The sequence below is a fragment of the Solea solea genome, chromosome 21 (genome assembly GCF_958295425.1).
Source record: "Solea solea chromosome 21, fSolSol10.1, whole genome shotgun sequence".
NCBI classification, from domain to species: Eukaryota; Metazoa; Chordata; class Actinopteri; order Pleuronectiformes; family Soleidae; genus Solea; species Solea solea.
In genome coordinates this window covers 3618645-3645704 of record NC_081154.1, presented here as the reverse complement: position 1 = coordinate 3645704, position 27060 = coordinate 3618645, and the positions used below count along the sequence as shown (strand labels likewise).

At 40.9% G+C, this 27060-nt stretch overlaps 1 protein-coding gene across 2 annotated transcripts in view; it reads left to right on the top strand.

Annotated features, from left to right (window-relative positions):
• Positions 1–27060, top strand: part of snx29 (sorting nexin 29) — a 120157-nt gene that overhangs the window by 79776 nt on the left and 13321 nt on the right. For both annotated transcript variants that reach the window (XM_058621311.1, XM_058621310.1), the window contains exons 17-19: positions 939–994; positions 1742–1823; positions 15297–15437. In XM_058621311.1, coding sequence (XP_058477294.1) covers positions 939–994; positions 1742–1823; positions 15297–15437 — 279 coding nt within the window. The remainder of the gene's footprint in view (positions 1–938; positions 995–1741; positions 1824–15296; positions 15438–27060) is intronic.

Here is a 27060-nt window from a genome sequence, read left to right as displayed (position 1 = left end):
CCATCACTCTGACTTTTCTTTCCCTGACTGCTGCCGATTTAGTTTGATTTCCATCTTCTGCCTGTTTGTTTCTGCAGTGGTGCTCCGCTCATTTTTCTCTCTCCGTTCAATGGCTGCCAATACTGGTTAAGTGCATTGGTCTTGAGTTTGTCGTCCGTGCCGCTGCCGTGTTCATTTTTCTTTTGTACTGTCACGCCGTGGTCACATCTCTCTCCTCCTCTGATGATGAACTTTGATTTTATGTGGGCTGTTTTCTTTTTCTTCGTCCTACATTAGCAACAAACACAAACAGAATGCCAAACATATGGTGGAGCTCGGGGGACGCAAAATTCCAACCCTGATCGTAAAAAAAAAGAAGTTTGAACACCCACAGGGACTTTTTTCCCTACGGTGACACAAGTCCCGCATGGGTTAGTGTGTATTTAGGTTGTTCATGAATATAAATACAAATACACACACACACACACTGTCCAAAGTGTCATATAGTAGCAGTGATGGGAGCTTCAAGCTGAAGACAGGAGCTGAGAGGACATCACATAAGGATCACATCTGGGCCTCGTCATGTGGTTCATTAGAGGACATCCCCATCTCAGCTACATGCCTAAGCCTGAACTTAACCCTGAACCTAACCCTAAGTCTACCCCTAACCCTCAAAACCTGCGTGTGTCGTGACAATGAGCTAAGTATAGACATGTCACGCAAGCTTGAGAACTCCTTCGATGACACCGCCTGTCATATGAAAGTGGATCATTAACTGTCGTTTTCCACATGATTTAGTCTAGTTTTGAAAGTGTTTGCTCAGGCTCCTCGTTGTGAGGTTACAGTCACACTGGACACTTAAGTCTATCTGTGTGTCTTTGTTGTCGTTCTCGGCCATGACTCATTCCATACTCTCCTTTCTTTCTTTCTTTCTTTCTTTCTTTCTTTCTTTTTTTTAGCTTCCAGGTGATTTGAGTCAGACGTCGGACGACCCCAGCCTGTCAGACTTTGAGACGTAAGAATATTTCTCTGTCACTCTCCGTTTGTCCGTCGGCTTCGCTCTCACGCCCATTTCCACCAAGCCGTACCGTTTGGTTCAGTGTGTCACGCAGTTCTTTGTGTTTCCATAGTCAAACGTTGAGAATGTAACTGATGAATATTTACATATCCAGCCCCCGCTTGGTGGAAACGAGGCGTATTTCACCCGGAGAGTTCCTCTTGTTTTGAATGTCCGGTAACAGCACACTAGCCCTTTATTAGTAATTATTAAGCAGGTATTACCACCTTATTCTACATAACCTTATTCTACCTCTATTATGACATGAATTAAGATTTTCCCTGATTAAGGTGTTAATACATGCTTAATAATTACTAATAAAGATCTGGTATGCTACTTATATACATGTTAGTAAGCACCTAGTTAATGGTGAATATGTGCTCCCTAATCTAAAGTGTTACCAAATGTCCTTGTTAAAAAATACTTTACACGTTACATTATTCTCTCTGAGATTCACCGGGCAACAAAGCTCCTACAACGCAGTTTCATTTGGTTTTGCTCCCCTGTCCATGACCGGAATGAGGTTTTTGAGTTGTTTTTTTTACGAGACTGAGCTGTAATTTGCCGGAGCTGTCCAAGCATAGTGCACACACACACACACACACACACACTGTTGCTGATGCTGATGCCAGTTATAATGGTAATGGTAATGATGATGTTGATGACTCAGACGCTGAGGATGGTTTGTTCTTTTGCGTCACTCAGGGCTCATCGCGCTCTCATCAACGTGTGGATCCCCTCTGTGTTCCTGCAGGGCCGAGCTGCCAACGCCTACCACGTCTATCAGGTACACTTGGCCGCGTTAACATCTCTCACAAACTGCCAGAAAGAACACTCGTGTTGAGTGGACACATGGTTAGCACCTTTGCATCAAGGTTTTTTTTTTTTCAGCAGCAGCCTTTCCTTTTGGTGATGTTTGCATGTTCTCCTGGTGTGTGTGTGTGTGTGTGTTTGTGCTTGGGTTTTTGGGTAAAACTCACTTCCTCCCACATGTTAGGCTGATATTGGGTTAGTGGCAGTTACATCGTTGTGTTTAAGGCACAAAAAAGCAGTGTGGGAATTGTTGTTTTGCCGTTGAAGCTTCTCCCTGTATAGCATGAGAGCTTTGGTGATAGATGATGTCATTAAGAGTCGGCCAAAAAAAGATCCCTTACCTTGAATAGAGATATAGATATCTCTATTGAAGTTATCAGAAGTATTTAAAAATATATGAAGCATTCTGGGCAATCTCATGGCCCCCCCCCAACACTGCATAAACATGGTACATAAACTCCGCTCAACGATTTTTAAGTGAAGTAGTGTTTCCTGAGCTCTTCCAGTGCCAGCTACTTATCTAAGTCAGGCGTGTTGGGAGCTGGACTCGAGAGCAGCTTAACAAACCAAACTGCGGCGACTTCTTGTATCCGTCAAGTTATCGAGCAAAGCAGTCAACGGTGGCTCATTCCCTCTGGGACTGTTTTACCGTGTCTGTCACATTAACAAGGTGTTACACCTCAGCTCTTTCACCGCAGACGTCCCCCTGTGACACAGAAACTCACTCTCACACACACACACACACACACACACACACACACACACACTCTCCCTCAAACAATCGGTCCCTTGGTTCATCTTCTTGAGACACGTGCACACACACACACACACACACACAAACTGTTGCACAGACTTATTTATAAGAACTCGCTTGTGGGTCATGGTACAGACATAAATACATGTGTTCACATATGTGGAATACACACACATCAATATACACCTATAGCCCTGTTTCCACTAAGCAGTTCAGTTCAGTTTGATACGTCGCACGTTATTTGTGTTTCCATTGTCAAACATTGAGAAGGGTACCACAATTAGTGTCGCGTTCCAAAACACATAATACGTAAATAATATACGTATCCGTTTGTGAAATTGTCTGCGTCACATTCTCGGGTCAAACTCATTTTCTTCAAGCACGTACACAACAGTAGAAATATGTAACTTGGATAAAAATGCTGCCATTCTGTGGCGTCACCTGTGGATAAATGCTCCCCTTAAAACGGCAGCCTGTTGTTGGGGAAAGTGGCTCGTTCCCTGTCGTATGACAGCTGACTGTATTCATGTGGTGAGACTAACAGGTGGGTGCTTCGTGATGGTGCTGTCATAAAAGCACACTTTTGGAGAATTCATTATATTATGATTTGTAACACTAACTAGCCCCTGTTTATATGTCTCTGTACCGTATTGCCATTCAATTTTCAGTCCCTAAAACAAGCTTTTCTGAAAAATAAAAGCCTCTATACTTTTTTATCATGCACTGTTTGTATAAAATGAGATTTTTTTTTGGCTTTCTGGATTAGAAAATGCAAACAACACAATTATAAAATAGACAGAAAAAGCAGTTTGTGTTGTTATATGAGCTTCAAATAGCTTCAGGGACTCTGCACAGTGACTTAAATACCTGGCAGTATCTGACAGGTGCTTGTTGGGACTAACCATTGAACTGAAGGTATATCATTTCTTATCAGCGAAGACAGAAAAATGCAATTTTTTTCCTGACGGAAATTCCATACTTAAATGAAATACAAATTATAGTTTGCCTGAAAGAGTGTCAAACACAGTAACATGCAGATATTTGCCAATGTTTGGGCAACAATCAGTGTCCACCTGCAGTCTCGGATCATAAATTCGACTCCAGTGTTGGACCTGAAACGTTTTCCATGCGTTGCTATGGTTTAGCCTAATTCCTCCCTCTCAGTAATGGTCTCGGTGAGTCTGCTGTCCAGCCCTGGAGCCGGTATAAAGCACAGCCCATCTGGTGTGTTGGATACTTTCTTTCCCAGAGCTATATCCGTCTAATGGCTTCCTCTGGAAGCAGCTTTTGTTCTTAGACAGGTGAATGGATGGCCAAGGTTACTGGAGTCAGTGTTGTTAAGGTGAGGCTGTTGTGGTGATTGAATACTAAACCATGTGCCTAAAGGACCGTAGAGTATCGTGAAGAGAGGGCAGGGGTCTCTCTGAAATACCCTCAAGCTGGTGTACGGACGTTCTTTTTCTCACTCGCTCTCGCCCCTACACAAACACGCTCGCAAAATTGAACCAATGATGAGAGCAATGAGCTGTAGAGAAGCTAGGAGAGAATGCTGGGAGCCCGGGCGAGTGAATGAGGTTTTAGAAGCTGAAGCCTAAGTTAGGTCACAGCAACACTGTGGGTGAAAATAAGCTCACTAAAAGCTCTAAGCTGCTGCACTCGACCAGGGAGGAGGAGAGGCTGATCTAACCACCACCTCTCACACAGTGTGTTCTTCTATGTCGGCTTCTTCTCTTTCCCCTGCTGCACCAGAACCTCTTTCTCTCTGCCCCTCTGTTACAGCCTCCCTACTCTCTGTCTCCCCTCCCTCTGCCAGATTGCATGGCATTATGGCAAGAGCTGGAATGCCTGTACTCCATTATCTCTTTTTGTATTTTCTTCCGAGCCACTTTTTACTCCCAAGCTCTCTGAAATGACTTCCATCTACAGGCCCGTGGATGGATGACAAGAGACAGACAGAGATTGGGAGTGAGAAGCTGATGGATTTGCTCCATTATCAGTCGGGTTTTTTTCTCTTTGTGGGACACCATGCCTCGTGCCTGTGGGCCCCTCATCCCTCCATCCCTCCTTGTGCCTCCTTTCCCCCTTCTGAACTCGTAATGAGAGAATTATACCGGCCGTGGCAAATCAGTGTCTCCCTCCCACACAATGCCAACAATAGAGGCTATTATGAGCGGAGGGAAGGAAGCATCATTTGCACGCCGCGAACGAACACAAGGAATCATTTGCTGTGTGTGTTTTCATTACCTGTGTATTTTAGGCTGGCATTGTGGTGCCGAAAGAACATCGTTCAGAAGCTGACGGGAAACTCTTTTCTTTTTTCTTTTTTTTTAACAAAGAAACGAGGTGCTGGCCTGTTACAGGTTATCAGGATCTGACAAGTGGAGTTCACAAGGTTTGCTGGGAACTAGAGCCAGGGCATTGTGATATCATTTAAATGGTGATAATTGCTCCTATTTTCAGCTCGCCTCAAGACATTTATAGTGTTTTTATATACACATATATATATATATATATGTGTGTATATATATATATATATATACATATATATATATATATATATATGTATATATACATATATATATCACCTGTTCAGTTCGGCCCAGGCCTTCGATATATTTGAGTCACAGCAGAGCCTTATGCACTGTGCCATGCAAGAATCTGTGGAGTACAACAGCTGCAGAACTTTAGTCAACAAAGGCCATACAGTATAGTTCATAGAATAAAAAAACGATGCATATTGCACCTGCCCTAAAAAGAGATTAATTGTATCAGCCCTAAAACACAAAATAACGTCAAATCAAGTCATTAAAGTCCAATTTTTAAGTGACAGACAGTGCTCATCAACATCCTTCCACCAGTGTATGCTCACCAAACACAAACATATTTTAGGTGCCAAGTGCAAATGTAATTCATTGTGAAGTGTATGGAAATAGCATAATGTCAGTGCTGACAAGTAGCACCTCTGATCCACAACTCCCCGGCTGTTTTGCATATACATTTATACAGTATATGCATATGTTTCAAAATGAGAAATTCTCTTTGATCAGCAAAAAAAAAGAGAAAAAAAAGCCCAGCTTCTAATTTCCACACACGGACGCTGCACTTCTTACTGTTTTAATGAGTCTAAAGAGGCTCAGTAATGTCTCCTGTAACTTTTCTCACTCTCATCCCCGCGTCTGTTCTTCACACTCGCACACAGCACCTTTTCACGGCGCGCGAAACCTTTAACCGTCGTTAACTGTCGTTGTTTGCATATTGGAAGAGTATCAGAGTGAGAGAGGGTCCTAATTAATAGCGGTTACATAAACCATCTTCGGCTTCCCCGTGCCTCTCGAAGCTTTTAATATGCACCATATGAAACCCCCATAAATCAGCTGCTCGATGAATAATTGAGACATCCTCTCTGACACTCTTTCAGATGTGTGCTTCGCTGCTTGAAATGGACTGCACCTTTAATTTCTATATTAGCAGCTGGGTATCACTGGGTTAACTGTGGAGACAGTGGAGCGGCTGAGGCAGTAAACTTTACTTAATCCCCAGTTTCAGTCACTCTCATTAGCCACAGGCGCTGTTTGCATGGCGATGTTTTGCTTTAAGTATCCAAATTAGATGTTACATCCACATGTATTAAAGCTAGGGTTGGAGATCCTGGGAAAAACAGTTAGAGCAGGCTACATTTTCAATTCAAAAGTCCAAGCCCCTTTCTTCGGACTTCCCTCGGAAGCTCCGCCTCCAGAGCACAGGAACGCGTAACGAACACAGGTTCACGAGCACTGCGCAGCATCTGTAACTTTCGGTAATGCTAAGTTTTTTGGATACTTGTTCACATGTGTAAAATCTCAATATTTAACAGAGGAGTCTGGTGTGTTTAGCAACAGCACTGCTGATCACAAGTCATGGAGGAAGTACTGAACAAATGAACTGATTCTAATGATTCAGTTACACTGTAAACAACTGCTTTACAAGTCACTAGTCACTTGTGTGTATGTGTAAAACAAAGTCACAGCAGTTTCATGCAGCTATGCAGTGATGACTCCGCCCACGTTGAGTAGGTACTATTTTGTAGTGGAAAACCAACTGAGGTGAGCTGGGACCATAGTGGAAAACCAACCTAAACTGAGTGATGGTGAGGCGAGGTGAGCTGGGACCATAGTGGAAAAGGGCCAAAAGTTAACCTACTGGTCCAGTAGAAACAGAGCCACCATGTCATCACTTTTGCAGCCCTGGGCTTTTCTGTTGCTGCAACTGTCTCGTTGGATTTAGCAAGCTAGCATAAACTCTGGTGTTGTCTTCTGCACATGCGTAATTAGTGCACGAAGAGGTCTACACGATCCAATTCTATTGTTCGGGCCTTTCCGCTCCACAGCTGACTGGCATTTTTCATTTTTGTGACAATTTAATTGGTTAGAATCGGGGTGTGACGAGGATTTTAAGCAATACAGTAAAAAAAATGCTCTAGAAAATGATCTCCCACCCTACTTTTAAGCTTGTATGTGCATTTCTAGCTATACGCGTGTACATTTTAAAGTCAGATTCATGCTCTTATTTTTTTTAAATGTGGGTAGTGCTCATTCATGTCACGCACGTAAAGTAATCTGTGTATGCGTGCACATTGGTTATGATAATGGCGGGTTTGTGACAGAGGGAGATAGCTGTGATGTTGATGATGGTAATGATGAATGTTTTACAGTGATGATGATGATGATAATTACAGTCATTGTCGCGGACTTGCATCCATCAGTCATGGATTAAACACCCTTGGGAAGGCACAGAGCACTGCTTTTACTGCCACTCACTCTGGAACAGACACCGCATCAAGTTGAGCATCGGTGTCACTGACATTACATTTCCATTTCGGGCACTTAAATCATCACTCTCATCCACAAGCAACTCACACTGGTGGAGGACGGTGTTTAATGGTCTTGTTCAACGGCATTTAAAGTAGCTGCATAGCTGTTGATGGACATGTATTATGGCAGAGTCGGAGCTCAAGCGTGTGACCCTTTGACCTCTACAAGAACACCTGTACAGTTACAAAGAAGCCAAATAGATCAGTGTGCCCATCTGAGCAGCCATGGATGTGTCGCTCTTTTATGAGGTGAAGAAAGGTTTATTGTTGCCGTGATTTTATCCTGAGATGGTACAAAAGTGGCATCGATGATCTCACGGTTGCTTTACTTTGTCGTAATGTGCACCGTATTTGTGAGTGCACAAGGAGAACACGCACTCTGCTTGTAGAGAAATGCAAAGTAATAACATTTCTTCTTCTTCTTCAATCCACCAACATGCACTCGGCACTTGGCTCTTTTAGTAGCACAGGAGATGGTGCTCTAAATGGTTTATTGTATGTTTAAACCCATGAACAAAAGATGTACATGCACTAAACATACTTTTTTCTTTCAGAGAGGTGTTGCTGGGATTTTTTTTCATGTGTGGCCCTAATACACCGCCGTATTTCTGACCATCCCGCTCAGTGATCACATCCTTTACATCCTGACATTTTGTGACAAATGTTATATTTGTATATGTATCGCAGCAGCGTTGCTGCCTTTGTTAGATTTAGCATTAGACACGGAACAAAAGGATGTAGATTGCTTTCGCTGAAGTGACACCCGTTGCTTTATGATGTTGCCAGAATCATCGTAGCGATGTTAATTTGCTGATTTCTTTGTGGACACTCATTTAATCAGACTGCAATTTCTCCATTTAGTTGTCTGTGTGTATAATTTAAAAGAAAACACACCCATCAAAAGAATACTTAGACGTCATCTGAATTTGCCTCTTGTCTTGATTGCTTTTACTTCCTCCTCCTCCTCCTCCTCTACCCATCTCGTCCAACAACATTCCTCCTCTCCTTTGGCTGTTTCTCATCTGCACTGCAAAGTGTATAATTCTGCAGGATGTCAGGAACAGCAGAGCTCTAAAATAAACACCTTCACTGCAGTCAAGGTAGTAATCAGCCTCTCTCTATCTGTCTATATGTCTTTCTCTTTGCATTGTTTTTGTCTTGTTTCTTCTTCTTTTCTCAGGTTTTCCTCCTTTAAGTGACTATTTTTTTTGCATCTCAGATCTCAAGTTTCATGACTTAAAATATATAATTTCTGCATTAAAAATGACAAGAATAATGTTCTTTCCTCCAACACATCTTCCCTAACATTCTTTAAATCTTTAGAATTTTGTATTTATATTGAGGGTAAGAGGGTGTATCATTTTTGTCGCCTTTTAATTATTTTTCTGCTTTATAATTTGCAGCTATTGTAAAATGAACATTGACCCCGACTGAAAATAGGCAACAATGTATGCAGCAGACACACATCTAGACTCTCCTATGACTATCTTGTGTATTACACATCATTATTTGTGCAAAAATAAATTTTTATACTATCATTTACATCCTCTTGTCTCCCTCTTCTATCTCTACCTCACCTCCCTTTTGTCCTTTCTCTTCCCCCTTTCTCTCCTCTATCCCCCATTTTTTCTTTCACCCCAACCTGTCTAGGCAGATGGCCACACATCTTTGAGTCTAAAGTTTTCTTCGTGTTTTTTCTCTCCACTGTTGCCTCTAGTGTTTGCTCATTGTGTGAATTATTGGGTTTCTATTCTCTCTATAATATAGTAATGGTTTTTACTGCTATTAGTTAGCCAGTGTGTTGTGGTTCTTAACTATTCATTGCCAGTTTTTTGTCCGCGCAGTCGGCCGCTGAAGCTCTCCACGGACAACTAGTCCCAAGATTCTGCTTTATGACATCATCAAACTAGGCCTTCTGTTATTGTTTTGATGGAGGGACCCCCTTGCAGCAGAAATTACATACATCACCAGCCAATGAAAACTGATTACTGTTGCTGTCATGTTGAGCAAGGAAGAAATTAATTAGATTCTGCTGGTGATCCAGACAGGGCTCTGGATTTGGGATTCGTTTGAAAGAAATAATTGTTAACCTAGGTGAGATGGGAGAGCGTACCGACACTGTGGAGAACTTGGCACGGGTTGGCACTCACTAAGTGATTTCTCTACATCCTGTTGTTTCTTTCCTACTTCTTTCTGCTCTAATCAACACACGAAGGCATGTTGTTACATATCTGTTAACCAGAAGATATGTGGAATTAGTTAGAACAGTTGAGCAGCAGATGGTGTTTTATTTATTGGGTGTTGTTGTTTTTTGATGATATAATACATTTATTAAAAAGAGAGAGAGAAAAAAAACATAGACAGCTATTTTATGTGTGTTCCTGGCAGTGGTGTGGTCTTCCAACTGTGAAGTGAGCAAGAGGGCTCTCAGTGTGGGGCTCCTGTGGTGCTGGAAATGGGTTTCACACACTGTTTTTACCACAGTTAGCCTGGCTGTCAGATGTGGAAACAACAGATCAGAGTCTCCTCAAAGAGATGCAGCAGCGAGAGAGATACACGATTATCATCCGATCATTATCATCCGCGAGTCCCAGTTCCACCTGCTTGTTGGAACAGCCCCGGGCTACAGATCCAGTATGGTGTCAAACAAAGAGAATTCTCCAATTATACGTTCGCAGGTTTCCTCAGATCTTAATTTCTGGAGTTTCCTCTTGGTGTGGAAGGACTTTTCTCCTCAGGAAGCAGTCGTGCTGTGGCTGTTACTTTGACACTTCAAGTAGAGTTCCATTTTATCCAGGTTCTCCCCCTTCTCCCCCTTCCTTCACACACACACAATTACACACTTTGAGTCATGCGTCATCCCATGTGCTAATGGGGATTTTAATAAATGAAAGTACACGTTGGCCCATTTTACATCCAAGCAGGCTGGGAAAACACAGGGCAAAGCTTTTGTTAGCGGTGTCACCATCCAGGCATAGATGATATCATTTGATAACTGCTATTTGACGTCAGTCAGTGAAATAAAATGACCACTCAGTGTAGCTATAGCACATAAATATACTTATATCTTCATGAGAGCCAAATTAATTTTCTGCCTTCATCCTCAGCTAAAAGTGGGGGTCCTATTCTGTGACGGACGGGAGAACTCTGAAGCAGGACGTCTAATATTGTCCATTCACCCTGTTGTAAGCCGATGTACCATCAAAATAACGCAATCATTTTGGAGACATTAATTGAAGGTTGAAATCCTATGTTGATTCGCCTTAAATGTCACCTCTGATCTATAGGAGTCAGTCAAGCTCATTGAAACACAGCACACGCAACAGTTACTCACATCAAAGTTCTATTTTTAAACATTGAAAAAGAATTATGACCTGTTTAAGAGGCTTAGAAAATGAGCAAGCTCTTGAGTAAGTATTTAAAAGCCGCCTAAAAAATACTACAACATTCAGACTTGGCAAGGTCAGAATATTGAATTTTTATATTTTCTTATCCTGGACAGATATGAAAGCGTTCTTAATAATCATGCTCAAGATAGAGGTAAACATCTGTATCAGAGATACAGATGTTTACCTTTTCTTCAAGTTTATATTCCACAAGTTTGAGGGGGGGTGTGAAGAGTCATGAACGTGAAGCATTACACAAGGTTTTGGATCAAAAACACTGACACTGTTATAATGAATTAATACAGCTGTCCACACAGGCTGCGTAATGGCTCGCTCTTGACCTTTCTATGACAACAGCTGTCTGAAAGTGAGACGTGATTGGTTGGGGGTGGGACTTGGATGCTTTAATCCTTGAACATAACATTTCATGACAGTAAGGCGCAGCAGTTTGGTGCAACTTATTTTTGGCGTGCTCCATCCACATTTCGCCTTAGATGGGGCACTATAAAGCCCTGGTGCAACTAGCACTATGACGATATCGCGTTTTCACCACACATGACCTCCACGCCAAGTTTCCAGAGTTTTTATACACGTTAACTCCCTCAAAAATGACTGCAAAGCCACTGATATAAGAATAATCTGAAGGAAAAACAAGTGCCTGGAGCCATTTTGGCCCCTAGCATTCGTGCTATGTCTGGGATATTTAACCTTAAATGGTGGGAAGTGCACACACACAATCCATCAACATAACAGTGATTACATGTTGGGCTCCGAGCACTGGGAGTGACCTCGGCGACCCACACAAAACAAACCGTGCCCAACTCAGATTCATGGCATATTTATTAGACGCTGGAGAGACCCAACATCTTTAAACTGACATTTTAAATCTTTTTTTATTATTATTGTTGTGTATCCTGCATTTGTGGGCCAATTGTTTTTCTGTTTTTTTATTTTTTATCCCAGTGTCAAATATAGACGGCATCTTTCTAGAGCAAATCAGAAATTGAATTTGATTAGGGAATGTCATCCAAAATGTCAGCAGTAAACAAGCCAGTGTTAGACAGCTCCTCAGAGACTGAAGGCAGTGAGCACGTTTTCACCATTTTTTGTTGTTTTTCTCTAATGATGTTTTATATCACAGACGGAGAAATCTTTTTTTTCCCTTGGCCTTTCAATTCACTGCAATTTGTGCGGCTTGAAGCTGAATGTGGTGTTAGCACCTGAAGTGCAGAGTCAAAGAAAAGTCACGCCACTTTCTTTGCAGTATATATATCACACAGATGGATTCACTTTACATTGAGTCAGTTGGGTCATATTATTATTATTGTTATACTTTCTCCCTGAGATGTTTCCAGGTGCTGAAAACAGCCTAAACCAGGCCACAGTTTTCCACAAGGTGCCTTTGAAACACGATTTGAGACTCTTGTTCCTTTGTTTGATAGAATAGAATTCAATTTTATTTAAATAGGGACAACACAGTTCACATACTGTAGTTCCAACACAAAGAATGAAACTGATGCTGCTGAGGCTCTTGTCTCCTGTTGGGCTTTTTACTTGAGCAGTAAAATAACGCTATATATACATATATATATATATATATATGTATATATACTATATATAGATAGATATATATATGTATATATATATATGTATATATATATATATATATATATATATATAGATAGATATACATATGTATGTATATATATGTATATGTATACATATATGTATATCTATATCTATATATTTACAGTGTTATTTTACTGCTCAAGTAAAAAGCCCATAAAAACCTTTATATACAAAGGTTAGTGCTTAAATATTTAAGGATGCTTCAAGTTTTTGTCAGAGATAGAAGGAGGAGTGTTTGCTGTTAGTCAGAAGTGTGTGTGTGCAGAGGCTAATGTGTTGCCATAAATAAGTGTGCCAATGAAACGGTGTAAAGTGGATTAACCTCGCTGTGCTGATACTGCCGTACGCGGGGAGCCATTTAATGTGTGAGAAACTACAGACATTACGGGACAGATTTCGTCGTCACACTCTCACTAATGCAGCCCTTAATGCGTATTTTGACCCAGGAGATGACATGTGGCTCGAATAACACGCACTACATACAGACTACGCCAGGGTCCTTGAAGCAGGTGTTGTGGGTTCATTGTGGATTACAATAAATATGATGCAATTTATTCATTATAATTGGCTCAAGGTGCAGTTCAGGCCAAGTATTAGCAGTGAAATTCAGGTCGTTTTCACACCTAGTAGTCCGCTAGACTCGGTACGATTGGGGACTCTTTCAGACGAAACTAACGATTCTTTTCTTAATCAATGAATCTGTTGTTTATTTTCTCGATTAAGAAAACGTTCTAAGATGTCGATCAGTGTTTGTCCAACCTGGAAATGTGATTCAGTTTGAATGATTTCTTTGTTATGTGGAGCAAAAGAAACGAGAAAATATTCACATTTAAGAATTTTTTGGTTGACCAGACGACCCCCAAACAAACCGCACTTTCCCAGCATAGAGCCATGGTTTGATAAAGAAGGAGCTGGTGTGAATGCACCTTTAATCAATCACTGAATATTTAAAAGCACAGGCTTTGCTTTCCCCAGTTGAACAATAATATATGGAATACATTATATGGCTAGAGCCTTAACTTAGTTAAAGGCTCCACACATATCAGTAATTGCTCATTCTGGCCTTGACATTAGCTTTAACGTGCCTGTATTAACGCAGTGAATCTGGGAAGCATGATAATTCTTGTCCAGACGTTTGTGAATAATGAAATACTAATTAAAGTTATGTTCATTTCACTTACTTTTAGTTTTAGATGCCAAACCCACTCAGTGACATTGACTGATTTACTTACTTATTTTGTGTGCTTTATTAAAAGATGGAATCTCTTTTTTTTTTATTAACTAAACATCTTAGTCTCTTATGAAGTAAACTTTGAGTCCTGAAGGAGGCATTCATTACGGCTCGTTTAGTCAGCACACAAACCTTTCCTCTTAACTTGCAAAAAATAAATTTAGATGAGCTTCCACAGGTCAGACGAAAAAAGCGCTGAGGTAACAAGTCTCCAGTCCATTAATGCTCTTGTCTGCTTCCATCATGTCACTTCCCAGAGTCTGGCCTTTGCTCTGGTGCTGCTGCGACTGGTAGAAAAAGCAGATGTTTTGAAACGTCTGAAAACTCCTCAAACTAAATCAAGACATCAAACTGGCATCATTCAAAATACATTGTTCTTACTTAGGTTGATACATGTGTCACTAGATTAATTTAAAGGAAGAACCTGGGATTATTATTTTTACATGCAAGTACAAAGAGGTGTGTCCTGTTTTTCTCCCATTGTGAAGCCTCCAGAATTAAAAACTCAAATTAAACTGAGCTTGATTAAATAAAGAAAACATTTTGTATTATTTAGTGATTATACAGTTGATAAAGTTGAAAAAAGATGCATAAAGAAACAGCATTTATATGAGAGTGTCTCATTCAACTATAACGTTAACTGTCATTTCTTTTTCCACATCTTGTTATGACATTAAAAGTGTCTAGACGCGTCGGCCACTGATGCTGGAATTAACGAGGAGACGTGTTGGACAGCTCACAAAGTTTCAGCTGTCAGTCTCCCTGGAACGTAATGGCCGTCGTCTGTAAATGCCACATTTCTCATGTTTGCGATAATCTCGGCTCCACACTGGCACTTCACTCACTCCACTCTTATGTCCATTTAATGGAGGACAAGAATTCCTCGAGCTCGTGGCTCGTGGTAAAACTCGGCCTTGTTTGACCCCGAACAGAAATGATTTTCTTCTCAGGGGTTTGTTGTTCGTCTGTAATGACTGAATGAAATCTTTTTTTGAGTCCTTGAATAGAAGCATACAATACACCATTATGGCTGAGTTTTGAAGTCTTTTGTTTACTTTATTGTAGCCTGGTGTGTGTGTGTGTGTGTGGGGGGGGGGGGTTATAGCGAGGCACACTTGGTAGATTTTTCAATCAGTCTTTGTTATCCTGCACCTGTATGAAGTCTATTTTTTGTGGTTGGGTGTTTTAAAAAAAATTGAATTTTCTCTTTTGTCTCTGTGTATTCTCTCTCTCTCTATATATTTTTTTTTACCGTGAAAATTGAACCCAGCTCCTGCTTCTTTTTTATTTTTTGGGTTCTCTCTTTGTCATAATAGGCTCACCCCCCCCCCCACACACACACCTCCATCTCTGCTCCCATCTCTTTCCCTGAGTCTGAATGAAGCAGTTAATGGTGCATGGAAATAGTGGCAGCACAGTCACGTCTATCAACAGAAGCTTTCTCTGTAATGTGGTGCAGTATGAAAGTGAAAATACACGTATGCGGTGATGAGAGGAGGTTGTTCCTTTCACCCATCTCATACATATTGTAAAACAAATAAATGCAGCAAAAATAAACCCTGCATACAGTATTTGATGACTGAACTTCCTTTCCTCAGGTGTATATCCGCATCCTGGACAACGAGTGGAATGTGTACAGACGCTACACCGAGTTCAGGGAGCTCCACAACCACCTGAGAGCCAAGTTCCCACAGGTGGACGCCTTCAACTTCCCCCCCAAGAAAGCCATAGGGAACAAGGTGAGCTCACAGTTTATTTGTCTGACTCTTTATTTCCTCTCTGTGCCTCTTTGTCAACCACAAATGTACACGTGTACAGCTCTGTTTGGCATTTGTGTGCAGAAACGATGCTGCTTCCTTCATTGGAGCACAGGCTCTGTCCAGCAATACTATCAGACATGACTGAGGAAGCGTTTGTGCACATACAGCAGCATCAAACTACGGAACTGCTGGACCTTTTTTGTCAGTGAAAAAGCATCCGTTTAGAGATATGTGCTTAAATGTACGTCACGATATTCCATTATGATATCGCAATAATGATATTTGTTACAATAATTTCACGGAATGTAAAAAATAAAAAGGGTTTATTTTGAAACGGAACAATTTAAAGTTCACATTTAGGATGCAAAATGATGCTGTTAACTTAAAGATACATACAGAAATACTTCATTATGCGATATGATTCCACGATATGAGCGGAAATGGTGATTTTTACATAATTATTCTCATTTTTAAAATGATACATATTTAACATATTTAAAATGATAGCTGTGTGATATTCGTGCAGGTCCATGACAAGTAAAGATGTTTTCTTCAGTCTGTCGGGACAATATTTCATCTAAAATTGTAATTTGACACACATTTGGGCTTTAAGAAATATTGCAATTTCAATCAAATTTCAATTAATTGTTCAGCCCTTATTATAACTTGACATTAAGTGATGGGCTACATGAAATCAAATGAGGTTCCACATGTTTTAGACCTCTGCACTAAAGCTTAAACTCCATATTGGTTCAAAAATCTGAGATTTAACAGTATATTAAATACAGTACGTATCAAAATGGTTGCGCGGCAATGCAGGTGTCACTGTGTGTTTGGTTCAGGGCAGCAGGTTTAGCGAATGTTCAGTTGAACTCTTCTCCTCATAAAACACGTAATCCCACGTGACTTTCTCCAGGTGTCATAAAAATTTACATCAGGCTGTAAAAAAAATCATATTGGCTTTTTAAACTCTCTTGAGCAAATGAAGCAGAGATCAAACGGTGTTAACCACTGCCACTTCCCCGCCAGCAGTTTATCATTCTCTTTATCTCCTCTTTAATCTTCCTTTTCTTTCTCACCATCTCTCACACACACTCACACACACACACCTCTGTGTTCATCTACAGAAGACAATTGCTGCACCAAGTCACTGTGACTGAACTGCCCCTCTAGCAAATAAAAGATCTCTTCCACACCTCCATCTCCTCTCTTCTCTTCTCCTCCTCCTTTTCATCCCACTCTCCTCCGTCCTTTCCTCCAACCTTTGGGAGGTAATTTGGTTGTGACCCCGATTCTCTGGCTGGTTAGATATGAAGCGGGCACAGCCAAAAGCAGCCGTATGACTCCCTCCTCCTCCCCCACCCCACCCTTCAAAGACTGCACTTTCACGGCTAGTGTCTATCAGAGGCCCAGGCAGTCCGAGTCATTTTGCCCTGGAAAATCTCTCTGAAAGCCCATTACATCACAGGTATGTGTGAATTATTGGTTTTCATCATCTCCAGGAAGTCTCCCCCCCCCCCCGTGCCTGCTCTTATTTTGTTGCAACAAAAGTACGACTCTCCACTGAATTCTCTCCACAATTTTCTCTTAACTTCTTTGCTAAATTCGAGTTAAGCCTCGGTGACAGAGATTCTTCCACAAACGTTCCTTTTAATTTTAAACGCATTTCGAGAATTAACTGCTTCAACAACAGATGTTTTGGGGGGGGAAAATAACCACATTAACCCTTTAACACAGAGCGTATCGCCGACGACACGTTTGCACAATTGGCATTGCTGTAATTTGTGCTATCGGAAAACAGTTTCTGAAAGCTGAGAAGTTGCACGTCAAAAGGCAACGTGTGGTTATTACGGAAAATAACCACACGTTGGAGAAAAAAAACGCTCCTTATACTGTTCAAATTTCAAATTTAACACGCAACACCTGATACAACTATACAACTAGTGTTTATTCTAACCTAAACTTTTAGTTTTTCTTCATTTAAAATAGTTAATACACTATTTTAAAGGCCCTTTTTCTGGTTATATAGTTGTATTTGCTACATCTTAGGCACTAAATAGTTATGGTAAAGGTTAGGGATATCTTTTTGAGATGGAATGAATGGAAGTCAATGCACTGTGTCCTAAGAAGAATAGCTGTGCAAACCTGTGTGTGTGTGTGTGTGTGTGTGTGCATACAAAATAGAAATTACTTTTGAAAAGGTAGTTGTTTTGTGTGAAACGTTGCTCTTGTGTGTTTTGTTTGTGTGTGTACAGCTATGTTATTATGCCTCAGCAGTGAGTCTCTGCGGCGTGTAGTGTGCACTTGCCTTTAGTTTTTTATTTTTCCCTGTGTGTTGTGTTTTAATGTAATCAGCAAGGCCTGCCGTGCTGACTTTCCCTGTTATTTCAGTCCAGTTGCTGTTTGCTTCTGGCTCTCCAGGAGAACTTTGTAGTGTGTGTTGGCAGCGATGAGGACCCTCTTTCTTCAGGTGAAATGGAGAGCAGTGCTGCTCCTATCAAGCAAAAAAAGAAAAAAGTGTACAGAGTTCACAGATATGCTGTCTTGGAGCGACTGAAAAGTGAGTTTATGTTATAGCCATAGTATAAAAAGTCTCAAAATGGCCTCCATGGCTGTAGCAAATCCCTCATTTGCCACGTCTGCATGTTTTTAACCTCCCTCATTTGCTGCATCGTGTTTTCAGGGGGTTTGTAGAAATTGGCTAAATTCCCTTAAAGCTACAATAAGTGTTGGCAATTTAACCACAGGCTGCTACAGTTCAAATCCAATGTACTGGCATGACAACAGAACATTTGCAGCTGTGTTAAGACTGCACTGCTTTCATGCACACAATCTAGTTAGGAACCAGACAATGTAACAGAGATGGAGATGAAACAAGGTTGCAGGGGAAGAATGAGGGCGTTTTTACACTATATTCCACTCGACTTGATTTTTTGCTTTTCCACTGCAGGGATAGTACTTCTTACCTGAAGCTTTTCAGCAGGTTCAGGTACATTTCTACTGACCAGAGGTGGAAAGAGATTTGAAATATTCTACTCGTGTAAAAGTACAACTATTTTGATAACATTTGACTTAAGTACAAGCAAAAGTACTGGTCTAAAAATGTACTCTATTAAACTATTAAAGTTACTTAGTTACTTTTTCAAGAAGGTTGGTGTTCTCTCTTGTGACGTGCAAAAAGGACAAAGGGACACAAATCTCACATGAATTGTTTTTAATTAAAGGCAAACCTTTACAAATTAAAGTGCTGACACAATAGAATGTATCAGTCAACATGGGACCTTAGTTAATGCCAATTCACCTGTCCTCATCATTCACTTGTCCTTATCATCATTCATCTGTCCTCTTCATCATTCATCTGTCCTCTTCATCATTCAACTGTCTTCATCATTCACCTGTCCTCAGCATTCACCTTTCCTCTTCATCATTCATCTGTCCTCTTCAACATTCATCTGACGTCTTCATCATTCACCTGTCCTCATCATCATTCATCTGTCCTCTTCATCATTCATCTGTCCTTTTCATCATTCAACTGTCTTCATCATTCACCTGTCCTCAGCATTCATTCACTTGTCCTCAACATTCATCTATCCTCTTCATCATTCATTTGTCCTCATCATCATTCATCTGTCCTCTTCAACATTCATCTGACGTCTTCATCATTCACCTGTCTTCATCATTCACCTGTCCTCAGCATTCATTCACTTGTCCTCAACATTCATCTATCCTCTTCATCATTCATTTGTCCTCATCATCATTCATCTGTCCTCTTCATCATTCATCTGACGTCTTCATCATTCACCTGTCCTCATCATTCATCTGTCCTCATCATCATTCATCTGTCCTCTTCATCATTCATCTGTCCTCTTCATCATTCAACTGTCTTCATCATTCACCTGTCCTCAGTATTCATTCACTTGTCCTCAACATTCACCTGTCCTCATCATTCATTCACCTGTCCTCATCATTCATCCACCCCTACATTTCTGTACATCTATAGCTTCCGTTTTTTCCTGCTTTCATCAATGACGTTGTTGTGCGTGACTCTATAGCACGCGCTGTGTTGACACATACACACGGCGTGCAGCAGATGACAGGGAAACGTTAATGTGAGGGAGGGGGTTATGGTTTAATGTGTAAGAGGAAAAAAAGACCTTCAAAGGCTGCTTGGTGGAATATCTGCGCCGCTCCTGCTCTGCTTGCTCTGGTGTGGATGAAACATGCAGACTGTCAGTGGAGATCAGGTAGCAGGGGAAACACACTCACACACACACACACACACACACACACACACACACACACACACTGTATTACATGCCAAGCACTCTTCTCACTTTCATCCCGTCTGTTAACACTCAACACTTGCATGCACAGATTGACAACTCAAAGAGAAAGAGAGCTGAAGTTGTAAAAAAGCATCTGCTATGCTATGGATTTCCATCGCCGGGGATCTTACGGTATGGGAAAATAGTTTGAGACACGCACACATCACACTAGAGTGCGATTAGACTTCTTATATCAGAAACCCGGTGATAAGTCTCTTAACTAATCTCCTGCCCTGTCAGGACTCGTCACGAGTGCAGCAGAGGAAGTTCTGGTGAAGGTGAATCACAGACTAATTATACCTGTGCGTCGGTTTAAACCCGTTGTCTTCATACGTTTCGTTTTTAAATCTGACGAGATACACGTTCTAGCTGCTGTATCTTCTGTGTTGATCTGAGCGTTTCCTTCAGAAACCCTTGGTGAATTGTGGTAACGTCCTCACAGGAGAAGAAACTAGATTCACACTGGATTACTTGTCCATCACTGCGTGTATCTTTGAATTCTCAAAAAAGTCTTATTTCCCTGCCTGCACAGAATCCACAGAGTTTGTGCAGAAGCATGCCAAGACTACAGATACATTTGTGCTTTGATATTTTAGTTACTGGTAGGCAGTGAGGCTTCTTCTTGCCCACAGTTTCCAGGTCAAGCTGCAGTGACATTTGATAGATGACTAAAGGTGTTTTTAAAAAACACATGCTGATGAAGGAGAGAATGAAGGTGTTTGGCTTTAACATGTCCATGTTTATCCTGCTTTCGTTGAAGTTTATGTTGACACGTTAACGATTTGGAATGAGATGAATGTCACAAGATGCCAAAATAGTTGTCTATCACCTCCCTCTCCTCCTTTAAATGCTCAAAAAAACAACCCTCAGTTTCATTCTGTGACTGTGTATCTTTGCTATTTGAGCACAGAAGGATATTTACACTAGTGTTTCTGTGAGTTCACCCCAGGAAACAATTTAATCATCACATTATTTGGAGAGGAAAGACATTTTGCATGTGTGGCTCTAACTCGGTACCAGATTAAACAGTTGAGACGCGTTACTTTTGTTTTAACGTTAAGGATGAATGATGGATGAAGACAAGACTTGCCTTAGATTTTTGACCTGACATGTTAATGGCTGCTCATGCTGTGTTGAAACATGAAAGCCCGGTGAAGTTACATAGGATTTCTTTTGGAGCTGCTTAAAGTTTCTTTTTGAAATGGTGTCGTCTTTGACTTGAAGGACTTGTTCATCATGTCTTCTTTGTCCATGGACCACCATTCAAAATAAATTCAGTCTTATTTTATATTTATTGACCACATTAGACAATACGCTTTAAATCAAATTAGCCAACCCAATGGCAACAACTCGGGGCATTTATACTTGTAGATAATGGTCAAGACCAACTGCTGGACCTGGGAAAGAAAATTGAGCTACGCCACTTTTTACATATACTGACACTTACTGATCTACTGGGATCATCACACACAAACAGTGGAGAAAAAATATCCAGTGAGCGGCTGTCCTCTGATTCCAGAGGAGAACGACCAGGCTGGTTTGAGATGATGGGTTCCCACACCTTGGTTGACATCAATTTCAAGGACTTTCCAGGACCAATTCCAACAAATTCAATGACTGAATGTTCTGACACAGCTTAAGATGGAGGGAGGGCAACTTGTAAGAGCATCTTCACCCATGATGTCCACTTTTATTGATTTGCAGCATGCTCTGCATCTGGACAATTTGATTGTCTTTGGGATCTTTGTCAAAGTCAGTCTTTGGAATTTTTCTTTTGGAATATTTATTTTTTTACATCGTCATTTGCTCTCTCTTGCCTCACGTTACTCGCTCATTGTTCTGCGTACATCAAGCAATGCAGGGCATGAAACAGTAGGTGGCGTCATAAACAAACAGGGGAGACATTTACCTAAACATCAACTTAACTTCTTTCTTGCGTTTGTTTTTCAAATTCACAAACTTTCAAGGATTTCAAGGACCCGTGGGAACCCTGGAAACAGTAAATCTTAAAACCACTTATAGTAGAAACAAGGTTTCCACTTCAACCACGTTTGAAACAACACTTCATTTAGCAGTTTTATGAGAAATGACTGATTGTTGACAGCGTGTGTGTGTGTGTGTGCGTAACATAAACCTTCATTAGCATTAGAGAGGGCGGCGCCCCCTTGCATACCTATCTCTGTATAATTAGCAGAGATGTAAATACAGCCCAGACAGTCAGCATTTTGACTCCTCTCATCTGACAAATGAAGGAGTTCTCATATCACAACAGCCGGGCGACAGACTTTGACCCCGTGACAGCGGCAGCTGTGACTCAGCGAGGCCTCCGCCACAGACACATTGACTCATTTGTGCATCTTTGTCTTCTGTCCCGTTAATCAGCTAATGAGACTCTCTCTCTCTGCGAGCGTCTCCATGTGCTTTAGGCGAGAGTGTCCAGCTGAATAAACTAACAAATACACACAATTGTACACACACACACGCACGCACACGCACTGTCTGTGACAGCTCCTAACCAGCTGATTTGTCAGAGGCTTGGCCTGGCGCGCAGGCTAAATATTCCCCAGTGGTGTCTGTCAAATTTGTTCTGATGCTGACGCTGAGAGTGAGAGGGGTCAGAATAACAACATCAGAATCCTCACTGCCTGACCTCATGAGTCCAGCTGTCAGGAGTTCTCACTGCTCGCACCTCATCCAGATTTTATAACTCGTGTCCATCGATGTTTTGCTTGTTATGCTTATTTTTTTTGTTGTTGTCGAGAATATCACTTTCTCTCATTTGCCCTCTTGTATTGCCGTCGTCTCTCCCCGGGCTCAGTGAAGTCACTCATGAGCCCCAAAGCTTTGATAAAAACTTGCTTCATTTTTTTGGTGCTGCCTTTTTATGTTTCTTATTTCTCTGGTATTTTCTTGTATGTCAAAAAGAAGTGAAAATAGAAGGCACTGTGGTTTTCGTCTTTTTCTCACTGAGCAATGAGTCAGCATAGTGTTTTCAGTGAGCGGTCAGATGAGGGTGACATTTCTATTTAAGTGTGAACAGGTGCTGTTTTCAGTTTAAAGTTAACATTTCAAACAAATGTAATAACAGTCTGATTTAAAGCTGCTGAGCTTGTTGTTGTTGATGATTCATTTAGTAATTGATTAATAATCCGATCCAGTGATTTTGACCGGTATCGGACCAATACTGATTCCCATCACTAACAGAGAAAATGCAGAAGCCTAAAAGATGCTCCAGTAAAGCGAAACAGAGAGACAGCAGCGGACTTTAGGTTCAGGAATTCAAAAATCTGGGGTCATCTGGGATCCCAAATTTAAATCTAAATAGAGATTGGTATTGATTGGTATCAGTATGGGTCTGATACTGGTCAAAATAATTGGATTGGATATCAGAGAGAAAAAAATATGAACAGTACAATCCGATACAATCCAAAAATCCTAATCTCAAAATGTGTTGCTAACAGTCATAAATAGTCTAAGATGACTGTATCCGACTAATATCTGAAATATCGGGATCTGACCCAAAAATGGGTATTGTCCCATCCCTAAATATAAATAAATAATAGCAAGTTATTGGATTTTATTGGATTTGCTTCTCTGTGACAGTACAATTAATATATCCAGTTTTCTCCCATTTTGCTGAGAAAATAAGAGGTAAAACGTTTATCGCAGGACTTCATTTGTTGGTTTTAGCTCAGATTGTGAGATAATTTACCCTCCTCCTCTCAGTCGTCGAGAACATCGTAACGCTGTCGTACCACATTGAATGCTGTGCATTTTATTGAAGACAGTGGCTTCAATAAACTCAACAGTGATATATAACACAGTAACACATCATTACTCAGATGATATGTGACACAAGGGAATAAAGGCAAGACGGGAACAGTGAGTCAAATAATGTCTTCTTGAATACTTGATAAAGGACGGACTGAATTTACAACAACGGCTGCGAGACTTTTAGCTTTTGTCATCATTTAAATAACGGTAACGTTAAATCTCAGCAGAAAGACGGCACTTAAACAACTATCGCACTTATAGAGACTTATAGAAAAGTGCCAAGGCTGCGCTGATTAATTAATCACAAACTACAAAGTGAATTATTAACCAGTCGTAGAGTGCTGTGTGTTGTGTTCACATACCATGCAATATACATGTTTTTTTTACGCTTTTAATTATGACAATGAGCATTCCTGAATTGTCTGTGATGTTTTATGTATGGTCAGGACCCGTGGATTGGTGTGGGGTGGAGAACACGGGCTGTTCAGTTCCCGCTCTTGTCCAGTGTTGACCTTGTTTTCTCGTCAGCGTGCATCAATGCACTCCACTCTCATTTGATTCAGTGGACCGCAGGTTGATTTTGCTGTTTAAATTGGCGACCTGAGGGGATTGTGTGTTTTATTTTTCGAGTAATGGCGACCTGGACGCTCTCACAGTATATCTCTATACACATGTCCGACCTGGCAAGACAAACGTTTAGATGACACTAGAACAAACGGAAAGGACTAACACAGAGTCAGACTAACACATTCAGATTCCCACCCTCGACTTAGACCCGGAAATAATAGAAGAAGCAGAAAAATGCACAGAAAAATAAGACAACAACAGCAAAAACATAATGGATTTGGAATTGGCAATTGGAACATAAATGTTTAGAGCTACAAATTAACTTTCTTTTGTCGATTCTTGTTTTTTTAAAGTCACAATTCCAACACTCTTCCTCCTCTATTGGGCTTGGGACCTGCAGACATGACCCAAAAGAGACACTATTTTTATTTATTTGTTTGGTGTGTTAGTGTTGAGTGTGAGAGAGGATGGTTGTTTGTCTCTGTGATGGACTGGCGACCTGTCCAGGTTGTACCGTACCTTGCCTTTTGCCCTGTGTCATCTGAGATTGGCACAGCGACCCCCCCGTGACCCTCATGTGGAGGACAAAGCAGTAGAAGGTGGATGAGTATTTTATATTTACGGATCAGTCAGCGGCGGCTTCGTGCATGCGCGATTCATTTGCAGTCTGGATGCGGAGGGGGTGATTATCTCCTGCTTTGACTGCAGCTGGGAGGGACTGCTTTGCGAGGAGAGGACTGGCCCACCTGTGAGTGCTTTGGGACGGGGAGTCTCCAAAAAACTTGCTAAATAAAGTTACAAATTCACAAAGTTGGCAACACTGCCTGAAACCAGCTCATACTAACAAGGTGTAAGGTGCTGTATCGTCACCTTGAATAGATGGACAGACTTAGTAGTTAAGCTCAACTTAACATGCATGGAATCATACCGAGTACCTTACTGTGTAATTCCATCACACATTGTGCCATCTTGGTCTCTTCCTGCTGTGGAAAAATAAAGCAAATAAAATGAGCACACATGTAATTATGCAGAATCAAGGTCTCGTGTCTAAAGCATTTGTTTTTTAATGTAGAAAAAAAGAGTGCTTAATACCATAAGGTGGAGTTACTTTTCACTTAAGGCAACATTGTTCAGTTGTGATATTTGTGAGTTTGTCACAGTTGAATAGCGTATACCCAGCTGTAAATGTACTGAGCGGTTGTGGAAACACTGATACACATGTGACTACTTTACACTTCTCTTCCATTGACAGCTCCCCCCTCCCTCTCTCTCTCTCTCTCTCGTTCTCTCCCTCTCGCTTATCTGCTCTTTCTGGAAAGTGACATTTAGCTGTGGTGCATGTGCGTGTGCGTGTGCATGTGCGGCACAAGTACATCACATCCCTCTCCCTCTCTCTGTCATTACAAGGCCATTTCATGAGCCCATATTATAGCACATTTTGTGCACATTACTGTCAAACGCAGTTGCTGATGAGAACGCTCACGCAGGAGGAAGCGTGTCTTATCTTATAGCACAAGAACGTCTATTCTTATCTTATAACACAAGAACCCGTGACTTCTGTGATGTCCGGAGGTGAAGAGGAAGGTTGGAAGTTAAAGTGCACGCCGATGTGATGGGAAATGAAGTATATACCAACGAGACATGCACTTTCAGTTTGTAATTTATTATAAGGGGATAATTCACAGATTATCTTGCTCTCAATTTCTTTTTGGTCTGTTATGCGTCGGTCCATCTGGGTTTATTGCATTTTAGTAATGCTTTATGGTTTGTTTTTGGGGCTGTCAGCTCTCCTCTCTTAGATTTCAGTTTGTTTTGTCACCATCACACAATAATTCACCCTTATATATCTTATTTTAAAGACCTCCAAGCAATTGATTCTCTCTTATATACTGTATATAATCCAAAAAGTCTCCAAAACCCACAATCCCAAATACAGTTGAACACTTTTGCCTTATTTCGTTTCAGGGAACAACAAATGGATCCAAGATGTTGGTTTATCCATACTTTTCTATTAGAGTAAATAGAAGAAGAATAGAATTGAGTAAACTTTAACCAGGGGAGAGTTGTGGGTTTTCTCAGCGGCTATTTTTCATTTGATATGAACTCTCACTTGAGCTGTCTGAGTGCAGACTTATGACCAAAACCTTAGCTGTGCAGTTTCTTCTGCCTGGGCACCGCCACTGAAATCTGTGTTAAATACAGCAGCCTTACATTCTGACAGGTGTAATAAAACTAGAGTGTGTGGTGAGTGACATGCGTCTCCCAGTCTCAAAGGTCTGACAGTAAATTTAGAGGAAACTTTTCAATGATACCGATAACCAGAAACAAGTTGAGCTTTTTGTCTGTGTCCCTATAAAATGAAGACCAGGGATCTAGAGTGCGACCAATTTGGTCTCTCATGTGACCAAGAACATTTTTTCTTAACATTTCAACGGTATTAGTATTAGATTTTGCACACGCACCAATTAGTGATAGTGAATTTGACCTTTGCGTTAACCCACACACCCAAGTTAGGTGCAAGAGCAGTGGGCAGCACTTATCTGCGCCTGGGGAGCAATAGGGGATTATACTTTGGCCCTTTGTAGAATTTGAACCGGTGATCTTCCTGTTACTGTATACTCGCTGCATCGGTTTGAGTGTTTTTCCCGATAATTAAAACACACTAACTGATTTTTCAGCTTCTTAAATGTGAATATTTCCCGGTTTCTTTGCTCCATATAACAAATGAATCATTAAAACTGAATAATATTGGTGTGTGGACAAAACATGACATTCGAGAATGTCATCATTACAGTATATGGGAACAGCCACGAGACAACCAGCAACAAGTCGGGTAAACAAAGAAAAAAAAAGACTGATTTTCATTTTTTACAGAATATACAAGTTGAAATCATGAAGAAGCCACTAAATGCTTTTCAAATCACAGTATTTGTGGT